Source organism: Echinops telfairi, unplaced genomic scaffold (genome assembly GCF_000313985.2).
Source record: "Echinops telfairi isolate 266 unplaced genomic scaffold, ASM31398v2 ScPeMD7_6;HRSCAF=24_0, whole genome shotgun sequence".
Lineage (NCBI taxonomy): Eukaryota > Metazoa > Chordata > Mammalia > Afrosoricida > Tenrecidae > Echinops > Echinops telfairi.
In genome coordinates this window covers 23,568,799-23,593,736 of record NW_022103902.1, presented here as the reverse complement: position 1 = coordinate 23,593,736, position 24,938 = coordinate 23,568,799, and the positions used below count along the sequence as shown (strand labels likewise).

The window sequence follows — 24,938 nt, the reverse complement described above, 5'->3', positions numbered from 1 at the left end:
CCAGTATATGCATGCATTTAGACAGGACCTGGGACATACAAAACCGCACTGTCATGGAGTTGTATGTGACCAATAGTGACATTATAGGGCAAAGTAGAATTGTCTCTGTGGATTTTCCAGACTGCAAATTTTTACAGGAGTAGAAAACCTCATCTTTCTCTTTCAGAGATGGTCGTGGTTTCAAACTGCTGACCTTGTCAGCAGCTCAACATGTAAACACTGATGCCACAGGGCTCCTGACCTGGTATATTAGGTGCTTAATAAATTGTATTAAATTAATTAATGGATAAGAACATTTTGCTTATTTTCAGGTTGACAGTAAAGATAACTAAAACAAATTATATTGCTCCCAAGAACCATCTTGATTTTAATAATGTGTCTCCAATAGCACTGTGTTCTTGACTTAAATAAGGGCTGAAGATCATCGGTCATGTGCTGTCTGACGTTTGGTTCTCAATGATCTTCTCTTACAGCTTTATGTCTTTGTAGCTCATCTATAGTCATGTTATCAAATATTTTTATCTCATCTAGTGACTGGTTATGCTATCATCAGCCTTAAGCTCTGACCACATGCCCAAGAAAATTGGCTAGATCTTAAATGGATCACCAAAGAGTTAAAACCATCAGCTGGCATAGTTATCAATGGGCTTTTTAATAAACAACACTGAAATATGAAAGAACAACAAATGGATCTTTCCATTTGAAGCAACCTCCCGAATTTCTAAACTGTAAGTTACATTTACTAATATCTTTTACTGAAGATTCAAAATTCTTAAACAAAAAGTAAAACTATTTCCCCAGCACTATGTGGCAGAGAGGAGTACTGGAGAGCACCATTTATTCCCTTCACATTTTTCTTGTCCACCAGTGAGTCAATCTGTTGAAAACTTAAGTGTCGTCACTTACTCTTCACTGAGTAATGCATCTTCAGGTAAAGATTGAGCTACAGTGAAGATTTAAAATCCCCCTGAATTTCAGAGCGGCTTCAGTAGACAGCCTCTTATGAATGGAGTGGTTGCTATGTGAACGAACACTGGTGGAGGTCGCAGTGTCTCGTGACCAGATTTGCTTTGCCCATGATTACGCATGCAGGTCAGAAACATCACTAGCTTACAAGAGAAAATATAAAGCAGCCCATTAGGAAACCTGCACGGAAGCAATAAGAACATCCAAACTCCTGGCCATCACCCAAACTCAGCGCTGACGCATAGAGACCTCCTGGGGGTTGCTGAGGCTGTAACTGCTGACGGGAGTAGCGATCCCGGTCTTCCACTCGCAGCAGCACTGCTGGTGGTTTCGAACTGCCCACCATGTGGATGGCAGGCTACCATGCACGCACTGAAGCAGTGGTCCCCAAACGAAATCAGTTAGGCCTCATAATAAAGAGAACCTAATCTAGTTTCTATTCTTTTCGAATTGGAAGAGGCCCTGGTGGTGTAGTGGGTCCTCCGTGGGGCTGCTGACCACCAGCTGCTGCCCAAGAGCCAGAGGAGTGTTTCTGCTGCGGGACAGATGTGCGGCCTCAGACACGCCCAGGGGCCACTGTACTTTGTGAAAGAGGGTCATCGGTGAGTCAGCGTTGACTCCATGGTGGTGAACAGGGAGAATCGGCCAGTCCAGAGGGACAAGAAGTCTCCTCTCTCATTGACTATTTGTGACAACCTTAATTCAGATCATTAATACGGTCATAACTATGTTCCTTCCGGCGTTAACTTTCCCCCACCCCGATAGTGGCGTTTTGGTTTGCCCCTCAATTTACAATTGCACCTTCAATCCTAGAGGCCAACTCTGACTAGTCCCGAGCACCCGAAACAGGCTTCTGGGTTTGTGCGGTTGCCTGCTTCCCCGAAAAACTGCCTCTAGACACATTGAATCTCTTTGGTTTCCAACTATTTTCAAAAGATAAGTTAAAGGGTCCCCTATAAATCCTCACGTATTTAAAGTACTCATTTCATGTCTTTAGGAAATGCTAGGTAAATGTTTCAGAAAACCACCGCAATGTTGGTGAGTTTAATTGGTTGGGTTCTGACATTAAACTCTTTCAATTTCCTTCAGAAGACAAGGTACACTACTCTAATGCAGCATTTTCCTACTGCAAAGCTTGTGGCAGTTACCAAAAAATAGAGATAAATGTTTCTTTAAATAGAATAGCTCTATTTGTGGGTTTACAATGATAATGTTCAGCGACCACTAATTTCATATCTTACCAGGCAAAACCATATTTTATTCATTATGAAGTGAAGCACATTTTAAGACTCTTATACATGACTGCATGAAATTTAAGGGCAAACAGATATTTGTCTGAGCTCTATGGGACAGAAATGTATGCGTATACTTTGAAAATTTTTATTTTTACTGTTCAATCATTTAACAAATTATAGGATTTCTCTTGGCTCTGTCATTTAGAACTTCAAGCTGCTTAGTATCCACAGGGAGTATTACCCAAGATGACTCGGTACTCAGAGTGATTGAAATGAGAGGTCTGGATGCTGGTACATATTCATAAAGTACAATCTTAACTCTGAATGTAGTGAAAATTATAACATGGCTCTTTTTCCCTATTTGACATTCCCATTAAGAGATGGGCTAAAATATCCCAAAATGGTTTCTTTAGGGACGACTGCAGAAATTGGGAGAGCATTTGAGTGTCCTGATAAATAATAACATAAAATAAAGATCTTATCCTATCATTCATAGAACCTGAAAATCATTTTAGTGACACAGAGCAGTTTGAGAACTACTGTGGCAGCTTGCTTTGCAAGCACACAAACACACAACTACTACATGCTATTGGTGATAGTGACATTTTTTCCTGAGAGATACGAGGTTATTATATAAGAAATTTGTAAGAAAGGTCTATGGAAAGTAAGTATTGCTTTAATATTTAAAATCTAAGACATAGTAAAAGCCGTTTATCATTTAAAATTACCAAAGACAGTTAGCTCTGCTGGATCACTGTCTCTTTCTCCCACCATATTGGTGCCAACACACGTATACATCCCTGCATCACTTTTTCTGGTATTGGAGATCATCAGTTTTCCACCACGAATCTGTTAAAAGATGTCAAAAAGAAAAGGAAATTTGTTTAAAAAAACAATTTTGAACTATGCTTTTTGTTTTCACCCCAACAGCAAATGATTTATTGTGTGAGACACAAAACTTTTCCACTACTTTGGAAACTAAATATGTTCTTTCTTCTCTGAATTTACTTTTAAGACAAGATTTCATAGTTCCTTGGTAAGTCATGTTTCAGTAACATAACTTTTCTTTCTCTCCCTCAGACCTATTTCTGGTCCTGTGACTGCTCTCACCAAATCTCAATATTCTTTCTTCACACTGAGATTCTGCTGAAGGAATTTATACTGTCATTTGTCATCCACCAGGAACACTTGACATCTGCTGTAGATAATATGGTGAAATCCCACTAAGGACCTCTACGGGATAGAAGAGCCTGGGGGCACTGTCTGATAAGCAATGGACGCGACCTCTGGTGCAGCAGATTTCCCCAATAATTTCTTGATTTGCTGCATCTGTGAGCATTGATTATAGATCTAAGCAAAATGATTATAGATTGAAGCAAAATGAAATCCTTTACAATTTCAATCTTTTCTCCATTTATCATGATGTTACCTATTGGTCCACTTGTGAGGGTTTTTGTGTTCCTTATATTTAGTTGTAATCCATCCTAAAAGCATAATCCTGTTTCTTCATGATCAAGTGCTTCAAGTCATCCTTATTTTCCGCAAAAGAAAGTCGTATCGTCTCCATAACTCAGGTTGTTAGAAGATTCCCCCAATCTTGATGGCTCACTCTGCTTCATATAAAACAGCTCTTCTCTGGTTATTTCGGTCAGTGTGGGCACCTTTCTCAATTATAAACCTTCTATTGGAACTACTGCCCCTTCTGCTATGTACAGGTTTGGCATGGACACAATGGAGGGCTCAGGAATTCCTGTGCTTCTCAATATAGCCATAATTTGTTTTGATCCATGCAGTCAAACGATGTAAACATCTTTGTAGTATTCTCTGCTTTCAGGGAACATCCACCTGACAACATCCATGGTATACACTGTGCCATGTCCACCCAGGAACACAGCTCACATTTCTGGTAACTCCCTGTCGAGGTACTGCTGAAGCTGGTGTTGAATGATCTTCAGCAGTATTTGACTTGCCTATGATATTCATGATATTGTTTGATAACTGCCACATTCTCTCAGGTTGCCATTCCTTTGGAGTGGGCACAGGTGTGGCTCTCTTCCAGTTAGTGGGCCAGGTGTAGCTGTCTTCTGAATGTATTGACTTAGATGAATGAGTGCCCCCGGTGCTTCAATAGCACGTTGAACCATTTCCAATAGGGATGTCATCAGTTCCTGGGTTTTCTTTGTATGCCGATGTCTTCAGCGTAGCTCAAACGTCTTCCTTTAGCATCACTGGTTCTTGATTATATGCTCCCTCTTGAAATGGATGTATTTTGACCAGTTGTTGTTTTTTTTTAAAGTAATTGTGTATTTCCTCCATCTGCTTTTCATGTTTCCTTCATCTGTCAACATTTTGCCCATAGAATTCTTCAATATTGCAACTCTAGGCTTCCAATTTGAGACATGCCAACCATGTTTTTTAAAACAAAATTTCTAATACAAGGTTTTTGCACATTGGATTATAATATTCTATTTGTCTTCTCTAGCTGCCCTTTGGAAGTTCTGTTCAGCTCTTTCACTTTGTTATTTCTTCCATTTGCTTTGGCTGCTCTACGTTCAAGAGACATATTCAGCATCTTTTCTAATGCACACTTTGATATTTTCTCTTTTCCTTGTCTTTTTAATGATTTTATGCTTTCTTTATGTATGATGTGCTTGATATCAACTCACAGTAATGCCTCTGCTATTTCACAGTTACATGTTCTGCAATTAGTGTTCGATGTGTCTTCTTGAGTTGTTCTCCCAAGTGAACTGGGCTATACTAAAAGTTGAATTTTGGCTCTTATTGACTTGTATTTTTCTTCAGCTTCAACCTGAATTTAGAATTGAGAAATTGGTGTATATGAGTACTCTGACCTCCTTTTGGCTGCTGACAATGAGCTACTCCATTGTCTCTTTCCACAGAAATGGTCATTTGACTCGTGGGTAATCCAACTGATGAAATATATGTTGACCCTATTCATGTTGTTGAAAAAAGGGATTTGTAATGAAGAAGTTGTTGGTTTTTCAATAATCTGTCAGGCAATTTTCAACTTCATTTCTATCATTAAGGCCATATTTTTCAACCACTGACCCTTCCTTTTGGTTTGAAATTTTCACATTTCAATCCCCCCAAATATTATCAATATGTCTTGATTCTCGTTTGCTTGATTTCAGACTGAAGAAGTTGGTAGACTTCTTCAAATTCTTTATTATTATCTTTAGTCCTAAAAATTGAATAATAATTGTATTGACTGGATTTCCTTGTAGGTGTGTAGTGTCCTATCACAGATGGCATAGTATTTCTAGAAATGTTTTGAAATGTTTTTTTTTCACTATTAGAGTGACACCATATCTCTTTAATTCATCATTCTATCCATAGTAAACCATCAGATTCAAAGTGCCCAATGTCAATCCATTTTAGTGTACTAATTCCTAGGATATTGATATTATGATCTCTATATCCATCTCAATGATTTCCAGTAGACATAATGGTAGATTAATAGCTAACAGCTGTCTTGGCAGCATAACTTACTTTTACCAAAGAAATTAAAGAAGATAATGTACTAGCAAAAAAAGTTGTTCAAACCAAGTTTCCCTTCTAAGAGAAGAGAGCACAGAAGATTATGTGCTGGGAGGCTAACTACAGGGCAAATAATTCTGAACCATCAGCCACCCCACAGGAGAAAGATGAGGCTTTCTGCTCCCAGAAAGATTGACAGCCATGGAAACCTAAAGAGGTAGTTCGACTCTGTCCTACTGGGTGTTGAGGTGCACAGACCATTTAAACAAATTCTTTTTGGTATTACAATGCCAACAGTCCAGCCAGGGACACATGCTGTGATCTCTTCCACAATACACCTGGTTCTGTGCATTGTCAAAGCATGTGTGCACATTACGAAAGTTTTTAATTTAATTCTTCATTTAAAAATGTTACCATATTTAAAAGACTCCTTTCAATGCTGTGTAAATAGTATATGCCGGTAAGTTTGGTAAGCATAGTTCTATTTTAAACATAACAGACATTCAGGCTATATAGACTTTTAAGCATGAAGACATGCTTGTTCGATCAAAGAGATACTATTGTAGATAATACATTCATTCTCAAATAATGTGATGGATATAAGGCATATAATTAAGCAACTTCAGAAGATCTAGACACTCTGCACCATTTTAGTGAACAGGTTCTTATTTGTAAAATTCACATTCAGATTTTCAGGGCTCTTCTGATACAGTACAATGACTACATATGATCTCCTTGATCTACATCTTCATCTATTTCTGCGAGTTTTAATTGGAACCCAAATCCCCTTATGAACCTGATTATTACTGATTTCCCTTTTCAAAGTAGATGCCTTTTCAACACGGAATCGGCCAGTGCTTTGTACTTTGGTTTTATTTCATATCTATTAAACTTGCTTTTAATTAATCACAATATAAAATGCTATAAATGTTTTATTCAATTGAAAAAAACTAGAAAAATTGCATAAAATGTTCATCATCTTAAATTATTTCCTTTTATGATTTGGAAAATAATATCCAGTGAAAGGGTCTAGTTAATCTGGTTTATGACCATCATTTGTAATTTAACACCCATGTATTACATAATCAATAGATTCATTTGGAATCTTAAAATGAGCTAAGACATTAATATTATACTGTAAAGATATTTTTATACAATCAGCATAATTATAGAATGGCACAGTTATTAATATACCATAAACATTGGCATATATTTTTATCTTATTTGAAGGCTCATTCCCACATTTTATTTTTATAAAATGTTACCATTTTTAAAAGACCCCATTCAATGCTGTATAAATAATATAGGCTGGTAAGTTTGTAAGCATAGTTCTAGAATTTTATTAATAATCCTAAGACTTGATAAGTCAGTCTCTCCAGGGTCTTTTTCTTTAACTCACACTTATTCTTTCTTCCTTGTCATCAATTCGAACTTTGTCTTTTTTCCAGTAGATGGTGGGCTCAGGGTGTCCCCGGGGAGGTTGGCACTCCAGGATGGCAGGCTCTCCGGCTGCCACGACAACATCTGTGGGGTTTTGCCGGAAATCATCTCGTAACACTGCAGAAGAATAATTAGAGAAAAAGAAAGCTCAGTCGCAATGACTTCAGCTTTATGCTGCAAGAGGCCATTTCAAGTCTTATTTACTCTGTTCTGATTAAGAAAGAACAACACAAACGTTACTGGGTGTGTAGCCATACATATATGCAAACTTCCCAAAGCCTTCCTAAATGCTTATCAACAGGCTGCACACATAATAGTGCATCTTTGTTTTGAAATCCCATTTTTAAAAAGCGGGAAATAAGGCGAGAAATATTAGTGATAGAGTTTTGAGATCTTTAAAAAACAAGGCGAGGAACTCTTTATGTAGCATGATTCTCAAAACGGGCAAAGCAGGTAGCCTTATAAATGCATGAGAATAGCTTAACTTGCCTGCAAGGCGATCTCTATGAGCAGGCATGGGGGTCAGTCTGGGAGGGGAAGTGAGGTGAGAACTCTGAAAAAACCCTTTCTCACAACAGGAATATGGACAAGAGCCACACTGTTCTCCTTGCACTTTGGAAGATAGCCTCATTGTTCACCCTCGTAACGCACTAGCACCCACACACACAGGGCTCCATTTCCATTCTCTCAGCGTCTCCACCTGCCGAGCGACATCTGGGCAGCGTGACATTCTGAGCAGAGATATCCCTTATAGCAGTTTTGCCCATCTGAATTTCCCCTCCTTTCATTAAGGAGAACAGCAGGTTGGACCTCCGTTGCAACCTCCGAAAATCTGGCATGCCTGCCTCTCCAAATGTCACCTATCTATCTGCCTGAGCTTTATTGCTGCCAGCAAGATGGAAAGCCCGGAGAAGAGAAGGGCCCCTTATCACCTTGCAGAGCCCGGTTTAATTTTACAATTACGGCCCATGGGTTCCTTAGGCAAGTGCCCTGTCGAGGTAGGAGTTTCCAGGTTGGGCTGCACTGTGAAAGCTCTGTTGGGAACCCAGAGGCTGCTCTGTGGGGAAAGATGCGCATTCTGCTTTTCTAAAGCAGGACACTCTTGGAAACCAGAGGAGGCAGCTCTCCTCCACCCTAAAGTGTCCCTGGGAATTGCAATCCACTCCATGGCAGTTGGCATGTTGAGTGCACATCAAGGAGCCCTGGTGGCGTTACAGGTTAGGCATTACAGGCTGACCACACAGCCTGTGATTCCAGCCCACCAGTAAGGCCAAGGAAGGAGGATGAGGCTGTCTGTTCCCTTAAAGATTTATAGTTTCAGAAACCCTATAGAACATCACTAGGACCAGAACGGACTTGGTGTAGTGGGTTGGGCAGAAAGTAAACATTCCAAAAGGAGTCAGTGTAGTTAATATGCCAGATACCCCCAAAGTACCTCTGCTGGAAATAATCTTTGACTCTCCAACACTGACAAATGTGCCCAGGAACGAAAACATCTACACGTCATGGTGTGTGTGTGTGTGTGTGTGTGTGTGTGTGTGTGTGTGTGTGTGTCTATGACAGTCAAGTTAAGACCATAGCTGGTAACCCAAAACATTGGCAGCTTAGCCATATACCCAGGGGCTCTGTGGGAGGAACGATCTAGCCATCTGCTTTCACAATGATTACAGAGAGGAAAACCCAGGGGGGATGCATCTGTTACATCGTCTTTGCTGGGTGTCACCAAGTTAGTTCAACCCCTTGCAACCCCGTGCGGCCACAAAACAAAACGCCCCGGTCCTGTGCCACGCTCAGGATTATTCCTCGGTCTCAGCCCGCTGCTGCTGCGTCAATCCACCTTGTGGAGGGCCTTCTTCGTTGTTCCCTGAGCCTCTTCTTTCACAAGCATGATGTTTTCCTCCAGCGTCTCTCCCAATGATGTGTCCAAAGCAAGTAAGACGAAGCCTTCCACCTTTGCCTCTAAAGCACATTCTGGCCATTCTTCGTCCAAGGTAGAAGAGATTGTCCTTTTAGGAGTCCGATCGTCTTCACCAGCACCAGAATTCAAATTTTCACATGCATATACGGCAATTGAAAAGAGCACAGCTTGGGTCAGGCCCACCTTAGTCCTCAAAGTAATACCTTGCTTGTCAGTACGCTAAAGAGGTCTTTTTCAGCAGATTTACCTAAGGCAATTTATCTTTTTTAAAAAAATTAACGAATTAATTTTTTTAATCATTTTATTAGGGGCTCATACGACTCATCACAGTCCATGCATACATCAATTGTGTAACGCACATTTGTACATTCATTGCCCTCGTCATTCTCAAAACATTTGCTCTCCACTTAAGCCCCCGGCATCAGGTCCTCATTTTTTCCCCTCCCTCCCCCCTCCCACATCCCTCATGAACCCTTGATAATTTATAAATCGTTATTTTGTCATACTTGACTGCTGCTTCTATGATCATCGATTGTGGATTCAAGCAAGACAAAATCTTTGACAACTTCAAGGATTCTAGACGTTGAATTATAATTCGTACTGAAGGCCACCGTCCTTGATCTTCATCGCCGAATGCTTCAATTCCCCCTCACTTTCACCAAGCAAGGTTGTATCATCTGCATATTGCAGGTCGTTAATGAGCCCTCTGCCAATCCTGATGCCACATTCTTTTTCAAATAATCCACCTTCAATGTTGATTAGGTAATCCTACAGATTTCACAACTATGGTGAGAGGATACCATCATGCCACACGCCTCTCCTGACTGCAAATCATTCAGGATTCCCTTGTCTCATTTGAACAACTTGGAAAGGCTATGTAGGGTCATTATAAGTCAAACTTCACTCATCCGCACCAAACAATCACAATATGTGTGAGTACACATAGTATCGTGGTAGACTCATCCCTGTCCATGTGGTAGACCCAGGTTCTGTCCCCAGCCAATGCACTTCATGCCCAGCTTCTATCTCTGTCGGGATTGGATGTTGCTGGGATGCTGAACAAATCCCAGTAGAACTTTCAGAAAAGGACAGACACGGTAGAAAGTCCTGGTGAGCTACTACACGCTGATGAAAACCTGAATCACAATGAACTGATCTGCAACAGATGGTGGAGATGGCCCAGGATAGGGCAGTATTTGGTCTTCATGAGTTGGGGTCCACTAGAAGGCAGCTTACAATGTGTCTATGTGAGTGTGTGTGTGTGTGTGTGTGTGTAATTGGTCAAGCTGTTTGAAATCAAAATTACGCAGCTTGTGCTAGCCTCTTATGTAAATCATCTGCTACAACTAGGGATTAGGTCAAACCAACTGCTTTCTGTGTCCTGTAATGAGACCCACTTCAGCACTCTGCTCCTTTGTTGTGCCAAGTCTCTAGGTTAATTGTCATTCTCCAAATAAATAAAAATCCCTGTCCAGTAAATAGTTCCAGAGAGACAACTGAGTGATGTTCAAAGCTTTTCTTTTCTTCCCTTTACAACACATTTTTTAAACCTGGTTTTCTTTCTTAATGAAGTCATGGCCCTTTAGGAGATTAGAGAACCTAGCCTCATATTGAAGGAGCAGTCAGAAAAAAATGAGCACAAATCGTTCACTCGCAGTTTATAAGCAGATTAATTGACTGCTTTTGCTGCTAAGGAAATGTGTTCATTTTAGCACTAGGTACTGCACATTTTCGGTTTGCTTGCCTTTCCTAACTAGCAAGAAAGGTGTTATTTATATGCATAGGATCTGCTTCCAAAGGGCTGGGAGAAGGATCTTTAGATGGGAAGGGGTTAACACCATGGTTTCCTCTGGCAGGTAAATTCTCCTGGGAGAGCATGCTGGAGACTAATTTATATTCTAAATACAGAGCAGCTGCCTATTTATGCAATGTTAAGAAGTGCAAAAATATGGTAACAGGGTGATGAGCACCCCCACAATATCCGGTACTGGCAACAAATGGTGTTTTGGCAGGCTCTCAATCTGTTCCAGAATGGCACATCTGGCCAGTTGAAGGACCTTCTCCAGAATTGGTCTCCTAAAACATGACATGCCCCAAAAGATTCAGCTCAAAATGTATATAACGCCAGGGCAAATCTTGAGAAATACAGTGGTACCGAATGGCAACAATTCAAATTAAAGGAAGAGAGAGGACAGGAAAGGGGGGGGGGGGGACAAAAAAAAAAGACTTTGACATGGGGGACAAGAAGGAGAGAAATATCATAACAAACCATAAGGTCTGCTACTGTTAAACAATATAACATGTGTTTATGGCATTCACCCACACACAAAAAAGAATGAAAGGGAAAAAGAAAATGACTCCAATTTGCAAATGAAGCCAAGACATCTAACATCAAGTATAATATCAGGCTTTCAGACTATCCGCCCTGAGTGTAGGGTGAGATAATGGTATAATTGGTACTGTACCCTCTTCAACTTGTGAAATGCTCTTTGGGGTTTGCAGAGTCGTCAGATAATTCACTTTTATTTATTGATATCATTTATTTTACCCCAAGCCTTTGTGAAAGAAAAAGATCTTTCTCTCTCTCTCAAAGCATCCAAGTCATGAACTGCCACTTTTCAGCAGGTTCTAGCACAGCACTTGGTAATGCAAATTATTCTTAGGAACTGATGTTATTTTTCCTATTTTTAAAATGTAAAGACAATCATATTCATACGCATATGGATGGATGTATGTGTATTTATGATGTTCTGATATCTCTTTACTCATCTCTGAAGTTTGTGTATCTGTGTATAAATAAGAGCAAAATAAAATGAAATAATATATATCCATCCCAATTTGTGTGCCGATTTCTAACTTCTGTCTTAGGTTTTGTTCTCTGAAGGAAAGCATTCACTTGGGCTTCAACTAAAAGGGTTTCCTTTCAGTTTCCTGAAAGGAAGTAAAATGAAAATTAATGTGGAAACACAAACCAAGGCTAAATTGAATCTATACTTTTTGTGTCCTTAATTCTTTTCCTAGAAAACACAAAAACAAAAACAAAAAAACCCTGATAGTTAATGCGTGGCATGGCTAATAAGCCAAAATAAGCATGCTCAGCAATATCCGTATCCATTATTTAAATCTCCAAAAAGGTCTGTAAATAAAGTGAGAGGAAGAAAACCTGAGTCATGGAAGAAAGAAACACTGACTAAACAGACAAAGAAGGGAGAGCAGTACTAAATTGTGCGTCAAAGAAAAAGGCTCTAAGTCAGCCTGCTGTGTCCATAGCACTTGTTTGCAGATGTCACTATTGAGGATAGGGTTACTAGTGACATAGGTACTGGAGGGAGATGGCGTGGGGTAAGAAATCTGAATGGTGAGAGAAGGAGTCTTGGTTTCATGGTGGTAAAGTGTCAGCTGCTAACTGATAAATAGGCTGTTCAAGCCCACTAAAGTTTCAAAGAGTGAAAAGATGTGCCACTGGCTGTAAAGACACCATCCTTGGAAACCTTATGAGACTATTGTACTCTGACCTATAGGCTTGCTCTGAGTCAGAATTGACTCAACAGCCAAGGGGTTTGGATAGACCCCAACTGTGTTAGTCTGGGTATTTTAGAGAAACAAATCCACAGAAACTCATGTATAAGAGAGAGTTTTATGTAAAGGTTAAGTAAGTGCACATCAAGAAAACATCCCAACCCAGTGCTGTCTAAGCCCACAAGTCCAACATTAGCCCATATGTCCAACACCAATCCACAAAGTCCTCCTCCATCTCACAAAACACACACTATGACACCGACTGCAGGAGGAAAGCCGAGTCAGTGAATGTGTAAGCATCTCAGCGCTGGCAGCGGTCTCCACATGGGTGCTTCAGTACCCAGGGCTGCATGGGGGTAGGTCCATGTGGCTTCTCCTCAGGGATGTCTTGTAGGAAGTGAGCCTTGCCAGCTGTAGCAGGGAACTGGCTAAGGTACCTGCACCCTGGTTCGACCATCACAAAGCAAGAGACCCAAGAACTCGAATGGCAAGGCTCTGAGCCATTTAACTCTCTGCCATTCAATTAACCCCACATGTGTTTGTCGGCAAGGTTGGCACAATAAACTCACCAACTGTTAATTTCTGTTTATAAGTTGAAAAGTAAAATATAATATGACCTGTATTTCATTTGCATTCACATGAACCATGATTTAAGAAGTTATTCTGAAATATTAGAATATTTAGAATTTCTGAGACAGGGCAAAGGGTCAAAGGTGGGGATTCAGATAAAGTACGCCAGGAGTCCATGACAACGTATTGGTACTGCATTTCCCAGAACCCTTTGGGACCATGATGGACATCCTGAGCATCTCATATATGCATGGAAATGCTTAAAAACACTTGACATGCATGTAGAGTGGTATAAGCAAGGAATAAAGCCTGACTACATAGGTTGTGGACAAGAGACCCTGAGGCTGATCATATCAGCTGGTAAAGTTTTCCTCTTCCTAAGAGCCTCTACATAAAATTCTCCTCAGTGCCCTATGTCTTCCAAAAATAAACTGTTCTCTTAGTAAGACAAGAATCTAATTATGGTACTATTACTAATATATTTAAAACATACAAGGACATATGCCTATGTAGAGTCTGGGCAAACTAAGTCAAGTCAGCATGGCCCTTTAAAGTGATTAAGGGATATAAAACAAGAGTGGCTTGACAATGCCATGGTAGTCTGCTTCTACAATGGTTCCCCATACACATCTTAGAGAAGACCCGGGCATTTCTGTTGGTAGAAAACGGGGGAGAACCAACCTCCGAGTGGGGAAAAGTGACTAACAATACTTTTACGGACCCCAAGGGGAGATTATGCCTGGTCCTAAGGTCCTACTAGGGAGCATTGTTCCAAGATTCTGTATGCCCCCTGGGGAACCGGGCTAAGGGCCAATAACAGGTTGACATTGAACTCTGGATCTTCGAGGTACACCACATAATCTAAGGCCATATGAGAAGTTTGTGGTGTGAAAAACTCGTTAGGTACACTGGACTGTGTGGCAAACACACCTGTACTTTGAGGATTTAAGACCGAAATTACAAGGTGTGTGAAGAAGCAGAGGCTGGCTATACGAAGAGTATAGATCTGTCCAGCAGTCAGAGTAACGTTTACTTACTATTTCAATGCTCTACTTGATTTATTAAGGTATGCATTTTTCTGGCAAATAAAGAAAGAAAGCAAATGGCTTCCAATGATTTCTGGCTCCTGTTATTCTTTGTCTAATCCCGCCTCATGAGTGTGGGTGGACCCAAGAGTGTGCCTTGGATGAGTAGAACATTGCAAAGTGATGTCATATCACTTCGCAGATTAGGTTATAATAGACAATGACTTTAATCTTGTATGCTCCCCCTGTCCCCAACCCATTGCCTCTAGAGGGGTCTTCTAATTTGCTGTCTATGATCAAGTACAATTTCATGTAACCTGATGGAAAGGCCCACTTCCAGAATTTTAGGGAAGCTTTGGCCAATAGCCAGCAAAGAACTGTGGTCCTTAATCCAACATTCCTTCAAGATCTGAATGTGAGCTTAGAAGCAAAATAGTCCCCAGTCCAGTCTTCCCCTTGGACAACAGTGTTGGCCAACACCTTGACTGGGTCCTTGTGAGAGACCCCCAAACAAAGGTTTGACCTAATTTATACCTGGGTTTTAGATGGACAGATGTGAGGAAATATATGTGTAAATGTTAGGGACTATGCGTCATATACTTTGGACATGCTATCAGAAGAGACCAGTCCCTCTCAAAGGACATCGATGCTTGGCAAGGCAGACGGACAGTGAAAAAGAGTGAAACCTTCCATCAAATGGACTGACATGGAAGCTGCCATCGTGATCTCAAACATAAAATTATTGTGAGGGTGGAACAAGAGCCTGCAGTGTTTTGTTCTGTTGTACACAGGATCACTGTGAGTCAGACTGACTTGAAGGCACCTAACAACAACTGTGTTTCACGTGAGGTAGGAGTTGTGCTGCTAACAGCAAGGTCAGGGATTCCCACCATTCATTCACAGAAAGATGAAGGTACCCTGTGGTAGTTACATCTGTTATCAATTTGAGAGGATTAAGAGTGAAGGGGTGGAGTTTAGGCTGTCAATCAGGTGATAGCTGAATGACCACATTTGGAGGCACTGAGGTGATAAAAAGCTCGCTTGAGGTGGGACACATGCTCACTCCCTGCGAGATATCATGGAAAGCCCTGCCAGCACTGGAATGCTTCCCCTGCCACTGGATCCACAAGACTTTCCACCCACTGGCCTGTGAACATCCTGCATTTGGCATTGTTGCATGTATTTTATGAGTCTGAAGAGGAATTTATAGATTGGTATTGGACATGTGGGCTAATATCAGACTTAAGGACTTGATCTGGACTGGGCTGGGATGTTTTATCAACATTCAATTGCTCTTGTATATAAACCCCTTTCTTGTACACATACGAGTGTCTAGGAATTTGTTTCCCTAGTCTACCCAGACTAACATAGTGTCTGCTTCCATAAAGATTATAGTCTTGGAAATCTCATCTAGGGTTGCTGTGAGTTGACTCAATGGCAAATGGTTGGGTAAAGTGTATGGTTATTTACTACATTACACTAGGGAACTAATACAGGGCCAGAAAAGAGCATTATGCCTTGTTGCCATGTTAGAGCTTAAATCTTTGACTCTTATTTCCTCTCAACCTCACATTCCTTAATTTAGCAAGTCCTTCCCAATCGGTCCTCTAAATGAATAATTCTCGTTACTGACTCTTTTTGTTTAGTGATTTGTTTGTTTCAGTCTAAAGGAAGCCAAAATTTTCTAAGACATAAGATATGAAATAATAATAATATATAATTGATCAAGGATTCATGCGGGTGGAGGGGTGGGGGAGGGAGGGAAAAAAGAGGAGCTTATACCAAGGGCTCAAGTAGAAAATGTTTTGGAAATGATAATGGCAACATATGTACAAATAGGCTTGGTACAACTGATGTAAGGTATGTTATAAAAGCTGTAAGAACTCCAATTAAAACGTGATTTAAAAAATGAAGAAAATAGCAAGAGAAATAAAATGAGACTTCATAGACTTCTTAAAGATATAATTTTAAGGAATCATAATGGCACATGCTTCTAACGGAAGTTGTTAGGCAAAGAGAACCTCAAACTCAATGCAAATAGTCTGATACACCAACCAATGCCCCAAAGCACCAGAGCAACCATACTGACCATGAGAAAGGTAGTTCTCAGAATTATGCCTTTTAATCAAACACGCAATATTACATGCTGGTTTTCATACATATATATATGCTTTTGCAGGCCCACGCAGAGATATTTTGGATCTATTTGAAAAGACAACCGTCCTACTATAATAGCTAAAATTTGTGATTACACACTATATATCACACCCAGCATTTTAATATACAAGGGGGCTTTAAAAACTTTGTGGAAAAATACAGTGAAAAGTAATGGACCTTTTTTCCTTGAACTTTTTGAAGCCCTCTTGTGTAATAGGTCAGTTGAACTTCAATTAATTGTGAAGGACAAGTACAGAGTTTGAACCCGGTGTGTCAAAGACTGGATTCTTCTAACGACAACATTGTATCTCATTCTACCTCACTAGATCAAGACGTCCTTATCTCTGTAAATTCATATAACATTATCCTACTTAATTTTTCCCCTGTGTTTTCTCTTTTAAGCTCCGTTAAAGGAATTATGAGTTTGCTACAATGCAAATATGAGCATGTCAATTTATTTATTACAACTTATCAATGATCTTTGTGGTAAAAGTCACTGTTTAGCACAGTTCCGGACCCCTGCTTACATTTCCAGGATCATCCCTGGTGTTTCAACAACCTTTATCACTGCACATTGGAAAATTATAATTATCATGCCTGAAAAATTATCCCTGTTCCTCATTTTGTTTTCTTGCTTTTACCTAGTCTGCCCCTCAAACACATTTTGCTTTTTACAGGTGTTAGGTTGGGGCTTTTCTGTCTGAGAAATCTTTTTTTATGTATTTAAACTAGATTAGGAAATCTGTTTGAAGGGCTCCCATCATAAAGGGCATTAGAAGGGTTAATCAAGTGTTCTTAATTGGTTGCTTGAATTGATGAGGGCTATTGTAATTCTTTCTTGTTATATAAAATAGACTACAGTACTTGTATTTCATTTTAAAACACCATTTAAATTGGTTAGATTTGAGGAAGGAAGTATTTTACATGCTAACTTACATGTTCATGGGACAATAAAATAAAATCGGGGGTACATTTCTAAATATAAACTGAATATTCTAAAATGATGCCATGTCACATCTGAATTTAGGTCATAAACGATTTTTTACTTTAATCTGTGTCTCTTTAAAGTCAGAAATCACTTTAATAAGTCATCAGGTGTATATGCGAACAACAAAACTGATAATTATAGCATGCCCTAGTCAATAGGATAATGGACTCCAAATGGACTATGGGATGGCCACCACTGCCCGCAGTCCACACCATACCTCTGTCCCATCCCTCACCACCAGGAGGAATAAGTGAGCACAATCCCAAATCAGCGTGAAGCTCAGGACAAAAATGCTGCTTCTACCGGAAGCACCCTGCCTCCTTCTGCTGCACTGAATGAGTCTGGATGCAGAGTGTCCTTGGCCGCTCAGCGGTGACCCCTGGGGTGGGCTCCACTCAGGAAGAAACACAGCAGACAGAAAGAATCTGGGTTCTTGATGACATTGCTGATTATAATCCTTGAGGCTATTGCACCCCAGAACTTTCTGGTCTGGTCCAAATACGTTCCATTTTCTAGTCAAGCCATTTTAAATCGAATTTCCTTTTTCCACAAAGAAACTCCTGACAGAGCATAATAAGTCCGCATTTGTATGAAGTTTGCATGACTAAAAAGCCGAATAAACCCGAAGTGGGCTGGCCTTTCACACGAAAATTATATTTGAGAGACAAACAAACAAAATATGGTCAGACTGGACAGGCCAGTTACAGTCTAAAGAGACACAACAACGTGCTACTTTGGAGACAAGTCAAGAGGTTTCTTGTGCCCAGAGGGGGAGTGGGGACAAAGTAACCATGGGGACATGTCCTGCTGCAGCGCCCCAGGCTGGCATCTGGGGCATGCTGAGTGATCAAGGGGTGCCCTGTGCCTTGTTCACAGTCAAGTCACAGCCTTGTGAAGCCGCGGATGCTGCCAGGAATCCACCCCGGAAACGCTCGATTGGCACCAGAGGAATGGGCAGCTCTGAGTTTCTTGGCCAAGTCTTTATTCTTGAATGCCACTTCTGAGCCCCGTCCTGTCCTCACCCGCAAGATAATTTGAAGCCTTGCTCACAGGGCCAAGTCTTCCTTCATGTTTTCCATGAATGTTTCAAACTTGCTGAAGGCTTCTTAGAAATTGCATGGAAACATCGTGCTCTCTGTAATTTGTATCCGTTACTTCTGTAATGTGTATGCTCTCCTCAGGGACGGAGTGTTGAGATCATTCAGAAACTCTTGGATCGCATGTGGCACTGCAAACTGGTGACATCTGACCGCGCAGACTCCAGGCCTGTCTCTGGCAATCATTTCCTCTGGTGTGCAGTTCTGGAGCCAGGAGTTGGCACACCTTCAATGCTCAGAAGTCCTATTTCTGGCACAGCCTAGCATCTGATATTTGACAGAGATCCACATACCCCATCCATTTGTTTACAGGGAAGTGGTGGATTCAGGCTAATTGATGTTTAATCGGTTTCTCTCTTTATCCACCCCCCTTGAAGAGAATTATGCATATGGAACTGATATTTCCAGAATCACTGAGAGTCCTGATCACTGTGAATAATGTAGAGATTGGGCCCAAGTATATTTGGGGAGGAGGAGCACGGGGTCAGAAACACCCCTAGTAAGCTAGGCATGGCTGTAGAACACCCTTCCTGGTCCTAAAACTTGTCTGCACTGCACCCTAAGCAACTGCCTTTCCACACCTGACAATTTAAGGCTAATTTGAAACTTCTTCACAGAGATGCCGAGAACTCCAGGTATTATTAGAAATAATACTTTTAATTCAAAATTCAAAATGTCACAGGCTTACTTCAAATCAACAACCCAAAAACACCATTTCAAGCATATTGCCCCAGCTAGTCGTTAATGAAGCACCAGATTCTTTTCAAGTCCTGTTAGCAGCTTTCTGTAGCTCTGGGTCTGATCTGGACACAACTAACCAACTAACTAACCACACCCTGTTATGGAAGATTTGCATTTGCATGATAATTACAATGCACCATCTGTTTGCTTCTAGCATTTCAATCTGGCTCAAGTCCCATGAGTCTTAAGTCTTCAGTCAAAGTAGGTAAATTACTAGGTACCAGAGAAGCTTCTTACAGGTGCTTCATGGAATGCCTTCTTTGCCCAATAATTACTGTTTGCTCCACCCCTCTTTCCCTCCCTTTTTATTTATCCATTACTATTAAACTGAGAGAGAGAGAGAGAGAGAGAGAGAAGTATTTACCATCTACATTTTTAATCGAAAACCTTATATTCAATGTAGTTATTTAAGAATACAGATGAATTATACATCATATTTGAATTCAAATGTTGGAATACATTATTGCCTTATAGCTACATCTGTCCCTTTAAATAAAGGAAATACAGAATGATGTCAAGAAAATATTCATGTGCTGCTTTATTGTGAATCCCAGTGGATTACCACTCTCCTCCTGCCTTGTTAGTCCTTATCTGAAAGCATTGGCTTTTACAGCATTCCCACATTGCACAGTTCACAGAGGTACACGGCCTCAGCAGTGTCGTCCTGTCATTCCACCCTTTCCCAGTAGCATAGGTTATTGCTCCAATATTTCTCTCCCGTGGTGTATTCTGATGTGCATGATCAACATGAATTACAATGTCAAGTAACAGCCAGATGTCATGAGTTATAAACTCAATAGTATAAGGATTATTACACATTAGGGCACCCTGCAGTGCAAGGGTGTCCTGGAATTTATGTGTTATTTATCACCTATTGGCAGGGTCTCAAAGTAATCTCACCCCTGCTGATGAAATGAGGGTTGGAAGGAGAAGAAGGTCAAGGTCAACCTTCTTTGTCAGGAATGCCAGTTACTGTATCTTTTCCCCTCTACCTGAGGCCCAGCACATCTCTGGGTCACAAAAAAAAAAGGGGATGGGGTGGGTTGGGATCCAAAGTATCTCTGGGCTTTCAAATTCTTCCAATTTCAAAATGTCTATAATTTCATTTATTTTAACAATACATTTTGTAGCAATCACCACTAGAGGTCAGATTTACAGGGTATCACTGAATTTTGCCATAATCTATTAATTAATACACTGTTTATTTTCCTTTTTAACACAGGGAAGTAGACTTTGGCCGAACTGCATTGGGCTATATTTGAATTTGCAATGCAATAACTTAAAAGAAGAAAAATCATGTCCTGCATGCCTGTAGACTCCTAAATCTTGCCAATCCAATATTATTACAATCTGCATATGTCGACAAAATATGGACACTACTCTAAATTGTCATAAATTTTGCTGAACTGGATGCAAACTGACATCCCATATTCTCAGGAAATGTTCTACTTGATTACTACTTGACAAGAAGCTTGAAATGTTTCCTGATCCCAAATGTAGCATATTTATTTCTAAATTGGCTGATTAAAAAAAGCTCTAGCAACTCTCTACTCTATCCCAAACTCAGCAGCCTTCTTTTCTTTTGCCACCAAATGAATTCTGCAGGGCGCAGTTAACATTCAGCAATCTCATTCCCCATCTTCCATCAATCTCCAAAGGCAGCACCCAGCTTTGACAGCGTGGCGGGAGAAGGGGAAGACAAAACATAGCCAAGTACTTTGTATGAAGGCAAATATCTTAAAGACCAAACTGAAATTATTTCAGAGAACTCACTTGGCCAGGAACTGGAAAGCAAGCCACGGGAAAAGGTTGAAGTGATAAAAAGAGGAAAAACACAATTTCTTTGATTCCAGATGTCATGTCCACAACCCCTGCCCACTTAATCGCTCAAACATATACCTATCTGAGACAACAAACTGAGAACAAGGAAGGCACAATGAACATCTTTGCTGACACGTCAGTACTGGGAAGCTCGCACCATGAACATTAAGTGTAGTGGTGTTTTCCCCCAGCGGTGTCCTGTTGGCGCCTTGGGCTGTGCTCTGCAAGGCTCGCGGTCTGAAACCAGCAGCAGCTCCTGAGAAGGAGGGGGCTTCCTACTCCCACAAACACATTCTGGGGAACTCGCAGGGGCCATTCTACCCTGTCCAGGAGGGTCGCTGTGAATCCGTACTGAGTTGATGGCAGTGAGTTTGATTTTGTGGTTTCCCCTGGAGTGCTACTGGGCAAGTGTGGGACTGCTAACCTCAGGGATCACCCTCGTTAGTTGCTCCTAGGGAAAAAGAGGAGTTTGTCTGCTCCAGGAAAGATGGACAGCCTGGGATACCCTATCGAGTGTCGATATGAGTTCGAATAGAACTGATGGTGGTGGGGTAGGCATTAAAAAAAAATGAATCATTAACATTTGCATATTATTAAATAGAATCTTCCTATTTTATGTGAGAGTAAAAAAAATAAAAATAAAAACAAACATTGAACATAGATGCTTAAGAAAGCCCCTCTCCTCCTCTTGTTATACATTGGAATCAACCTTGGCCACCATATTCTCCACTAGCGGAAACAGCTGAAATTGCCTTCCGGGTCTTTGGCCATATTTCGAGTCTCTGTATTCCCTTGTTCCTGCTTGCCTGAGGACTTATTATTCTTTCACTTTCAGAACAGCCATAGACAAAATGTAAACAATGCAGAGCTATTTCCTTCCTGCTTGGAGGGGAAACAACTCCCTAAACACCCATTCTGCTTGGAGAAAAATCAGTTCCGTGCACATCATTGCTTAGTTTGTCCACCTTAAAAGGCACCAAAACTTGATAAATAAGAACAGTTTAATTATTTCCCAAAATTTGGCTAAACCTTCATTATTTAGTCCTAATCCAGTTGACTTCTAATGCCAGGTTATTAAACTACGCAAATGTTATTAATCCCTAGTTCTCATCACTCTAAGTATTACACATCTGTTGTGGTTTCTTTAAGTTGCCATGAAGTCTGTTCTGAGTCATGGGAACTCCAGGCATGTGTGCAGAGCACAACTGGGTCGTAGGGTTTTGAAGGCTGTGTCCTCTCAGAAGTAAACCACAGGCCTGTCATCCGAGAGACTAATGAGAGGGCTTGGCCTGCCAGCCCTCCACTAATACTGCACTGCCGTCTTGGCACTCTCCACGTGTCACTCCCGATCCTCCCGGTAAAGCTACAAACTCACTAGGGATGGTACAATCAGAGCCATAGCTTCCTGATCTTCTTAATAAGTGTCAAATGATGATTTCTGGAAGTAGGATGAACCAAAAACGCACTACCATTGAGCTTATGACTACTACACATGGTGACCCGGCAGGACAGAGTAGAACTGCCCCTGGGTCTGAGACTTTAGCTGTGTACAGCCATAGAAAACCCCATCTTTTCCCAAGCAGCAGCTGGTGGTTTCAAACTGCTGACCTTAGAGTTAGCACCCCAACGTGTAAGCACCACTCTGAATGCGAGGACAGACCTAAAATGTGGACAAGAAAAGGAAAATCCGAAGTTGGAAAAATGAACAATTGTTAAAAAAAAAAAAAGATCACACAGTTCTTACAAAACAACAGTTTTATCCTGACTTATGAATTAGAAAACTATGTATTCTTATTTCCCAAATGAGACACTTTTGAAAAGTCACAGGAGGCTAAAGCTCCTTAGGAATGCTTTATTAAATCATTTATGCCATGACCACTGTTCGCTGGCTTCTTTCTAAGTTGGTATGTGATCCATCGTTGAAAACTCTCTACAACTTCACTGTTTAAACCCACAACCATAACCTCACTCCCTGCTGGTCTTCCACTCGTTTCTGGAGCATAGCATATGTTTTATCACTATAGGGCCTTCACACAATTTGTCCCTATTTCTGAAATACACACTAACTTCTCTCTACAGCATACTTTGGAATGGGCACTTCCATGAATAAATATTTATGGAGCGTCTATTATTGAACAGCGAAGCAATACCCGATTGTAGTAAAGGTAATGGGCTTAGAGGCCTGGGGTTTCAGTTCTGCTACCTTTATTAACTGGATGAATTTGTCCACATGACAGTCATTTTGAGCCTGAAATCTTCACCTATAAAATGAGGTTTATAAGGCCTGTGCCTTTGGATTATTGTGAAGAGAAAATAAAGTGATTTTTTTTTTTATAAAACCACAATGCTAACTATAAGAAGTATTTCGTAAATGGAATGCACCATTGCCATTAGGGGCTAGGAGTGCTATGGTGAAATACAGGACCTTGTCATTGTGTGTGTGTGTGCGCGCGCGCGTATGTTCACATGTGACTGACTGTAAATCATTTCAGTGATTACTAATTTTCAATTCTCTATCAAATAACTAATAATACTCAAGATTCCTCATATTCACATTTTAAAAACTAGGAGGTCAAATGGTTAAATCACTCCACAGTTGCTAATATAAATGGATAATTATGACAAAAGATGACTAGGGTGATTGAGGTTTCATATATTAATATAATTCCAGAACTAAATCTATGAAGATACGATTGTTTATTTTATAAAAGATTAACAAGACAGCAACGTCTACCAAAATGCCCCAAACTCACTGTCAACAAGTGGATTCTCACTGATGGTGACACTGCAAGCCAGCGGAGAACTGCCCTGATGAGTGGCCAAGACTGTAACTCTCTACAGGAGCAGAAAGCTCCTTTCTCCAACTGAGCCATTGGGGGTGGGGGGGGGGGCGTCAAATTGTGAGGCTGACTGTGAGGTTAGCAGCCAGTGAGCAATCCACTCCACCATCAGGGCTCCTTAATTCCAGTGCCTCCCAATCAAAGAGGGTAACATTCCACAGCTCCTGAAGTCTAAGTTAGATATTTTACCAACTAAGTTTCAGACAGTTCATTTTTAACAGTTGCTTTTACTATGAGATCTAATTTATTTTGTGTAATTTATACCAAATAACTTCGATATTCTTTTATTTATGTTGTTCTAATTGTTACTCATTCTGTAAAATAACGAAATCATTTTCATTTTTATCCATTTTTTCATTTAACAAGTATGTACTACATATTTTATTGGTGAAAGTCACCATGCAGTGCACTTTATGGAGTGCAAGGATTTCTAGCAGAATTTGCCTTTAGGGCGCTAAAGATTTTGAAAAGTTAACATATATAATTTGAAAGTTAAAATCTGAAGGAGAAAAATGTAATGTGTTAGAGAACAGGTAGATGAAAATTGTCAAAAGGCAAGTATCACATTCAGCAAGGTTTCTTTGGCATTGCTTGTTTCAGAGCTGGGGTGGAATAAAGTGTGTTGCTGTAATATTTGGAATGGAGAGAAAACCATCTAAAGTGGCAGCCAGAACACTAAGGGCATGCAACAGAACAGCAAGGGGAACAGACCAACGAAGTCCTCAGGAAATACCAAAAAAAAGACTCTGGGGCCAGGGCTTGGCACCCCATCAGCCTCGATCAGAAAACACTCCTAAAGGCCAACAAATAGTCCTTGAACTAACTACAAGCTTTTCTTTTTTGTTGTCATTGTGTTGTGTTTTTTATTTTGTTTGTCATTGGCCTTTTGTTGTTGTTGTTTTGTTTTCTTTTGCTGCTTGGTTTTGCTCTGTCCTGTTTTTGTGCATGTCATTATCTCTACAGGTCTGTCTAAATAAGATAGGTTGGATGAACAATCTGGAGGAGAAAACAATGGGACCGACAGTTCCTGGGGGTCATGGGAGAAGGTGAGGTGGGGGAAAGGAAGTGGTGTTAACAAGCCAAGGGACAAGGGAACAACAAGTGATCCAAATTGGTGGTGAGG

At 40.6% G+C, this 24,938-nt stretch overlaps 1 protein-coding gene across 11 annotated transcripts in view; it reads right to left on the bottom strand.

Annotated features, from left to right (window-relative positions):
• The window catches only part of ROBO2 (roundabout guidance receptor 2), a 1,556,064-nt gene that overhangs the window by 205,564 nt on the left and 1,325,562 nt on the right, over positions 1-24,938 (bottom strand). For all 11 annotated transcript variants that reach the window (XM_045286134.1, XM_045286135.1, XM_045286138.1 and 8 more), the window contains exons 3-4: positions 7,099-7,256; positions 2,930-3,050 (exon numbers count right to left, since the gene is read on the bottom strand). In XM_045286134.1, the coding sequence (XP_045142069.1) occupies positions 2,930-3,050; positions 7,099-7,256 (279 nt within the window). The remainder of the gene's footprint in view (positions 1-2,929; positions 3,051-7,098; positions 7,257-24,938) is intronic.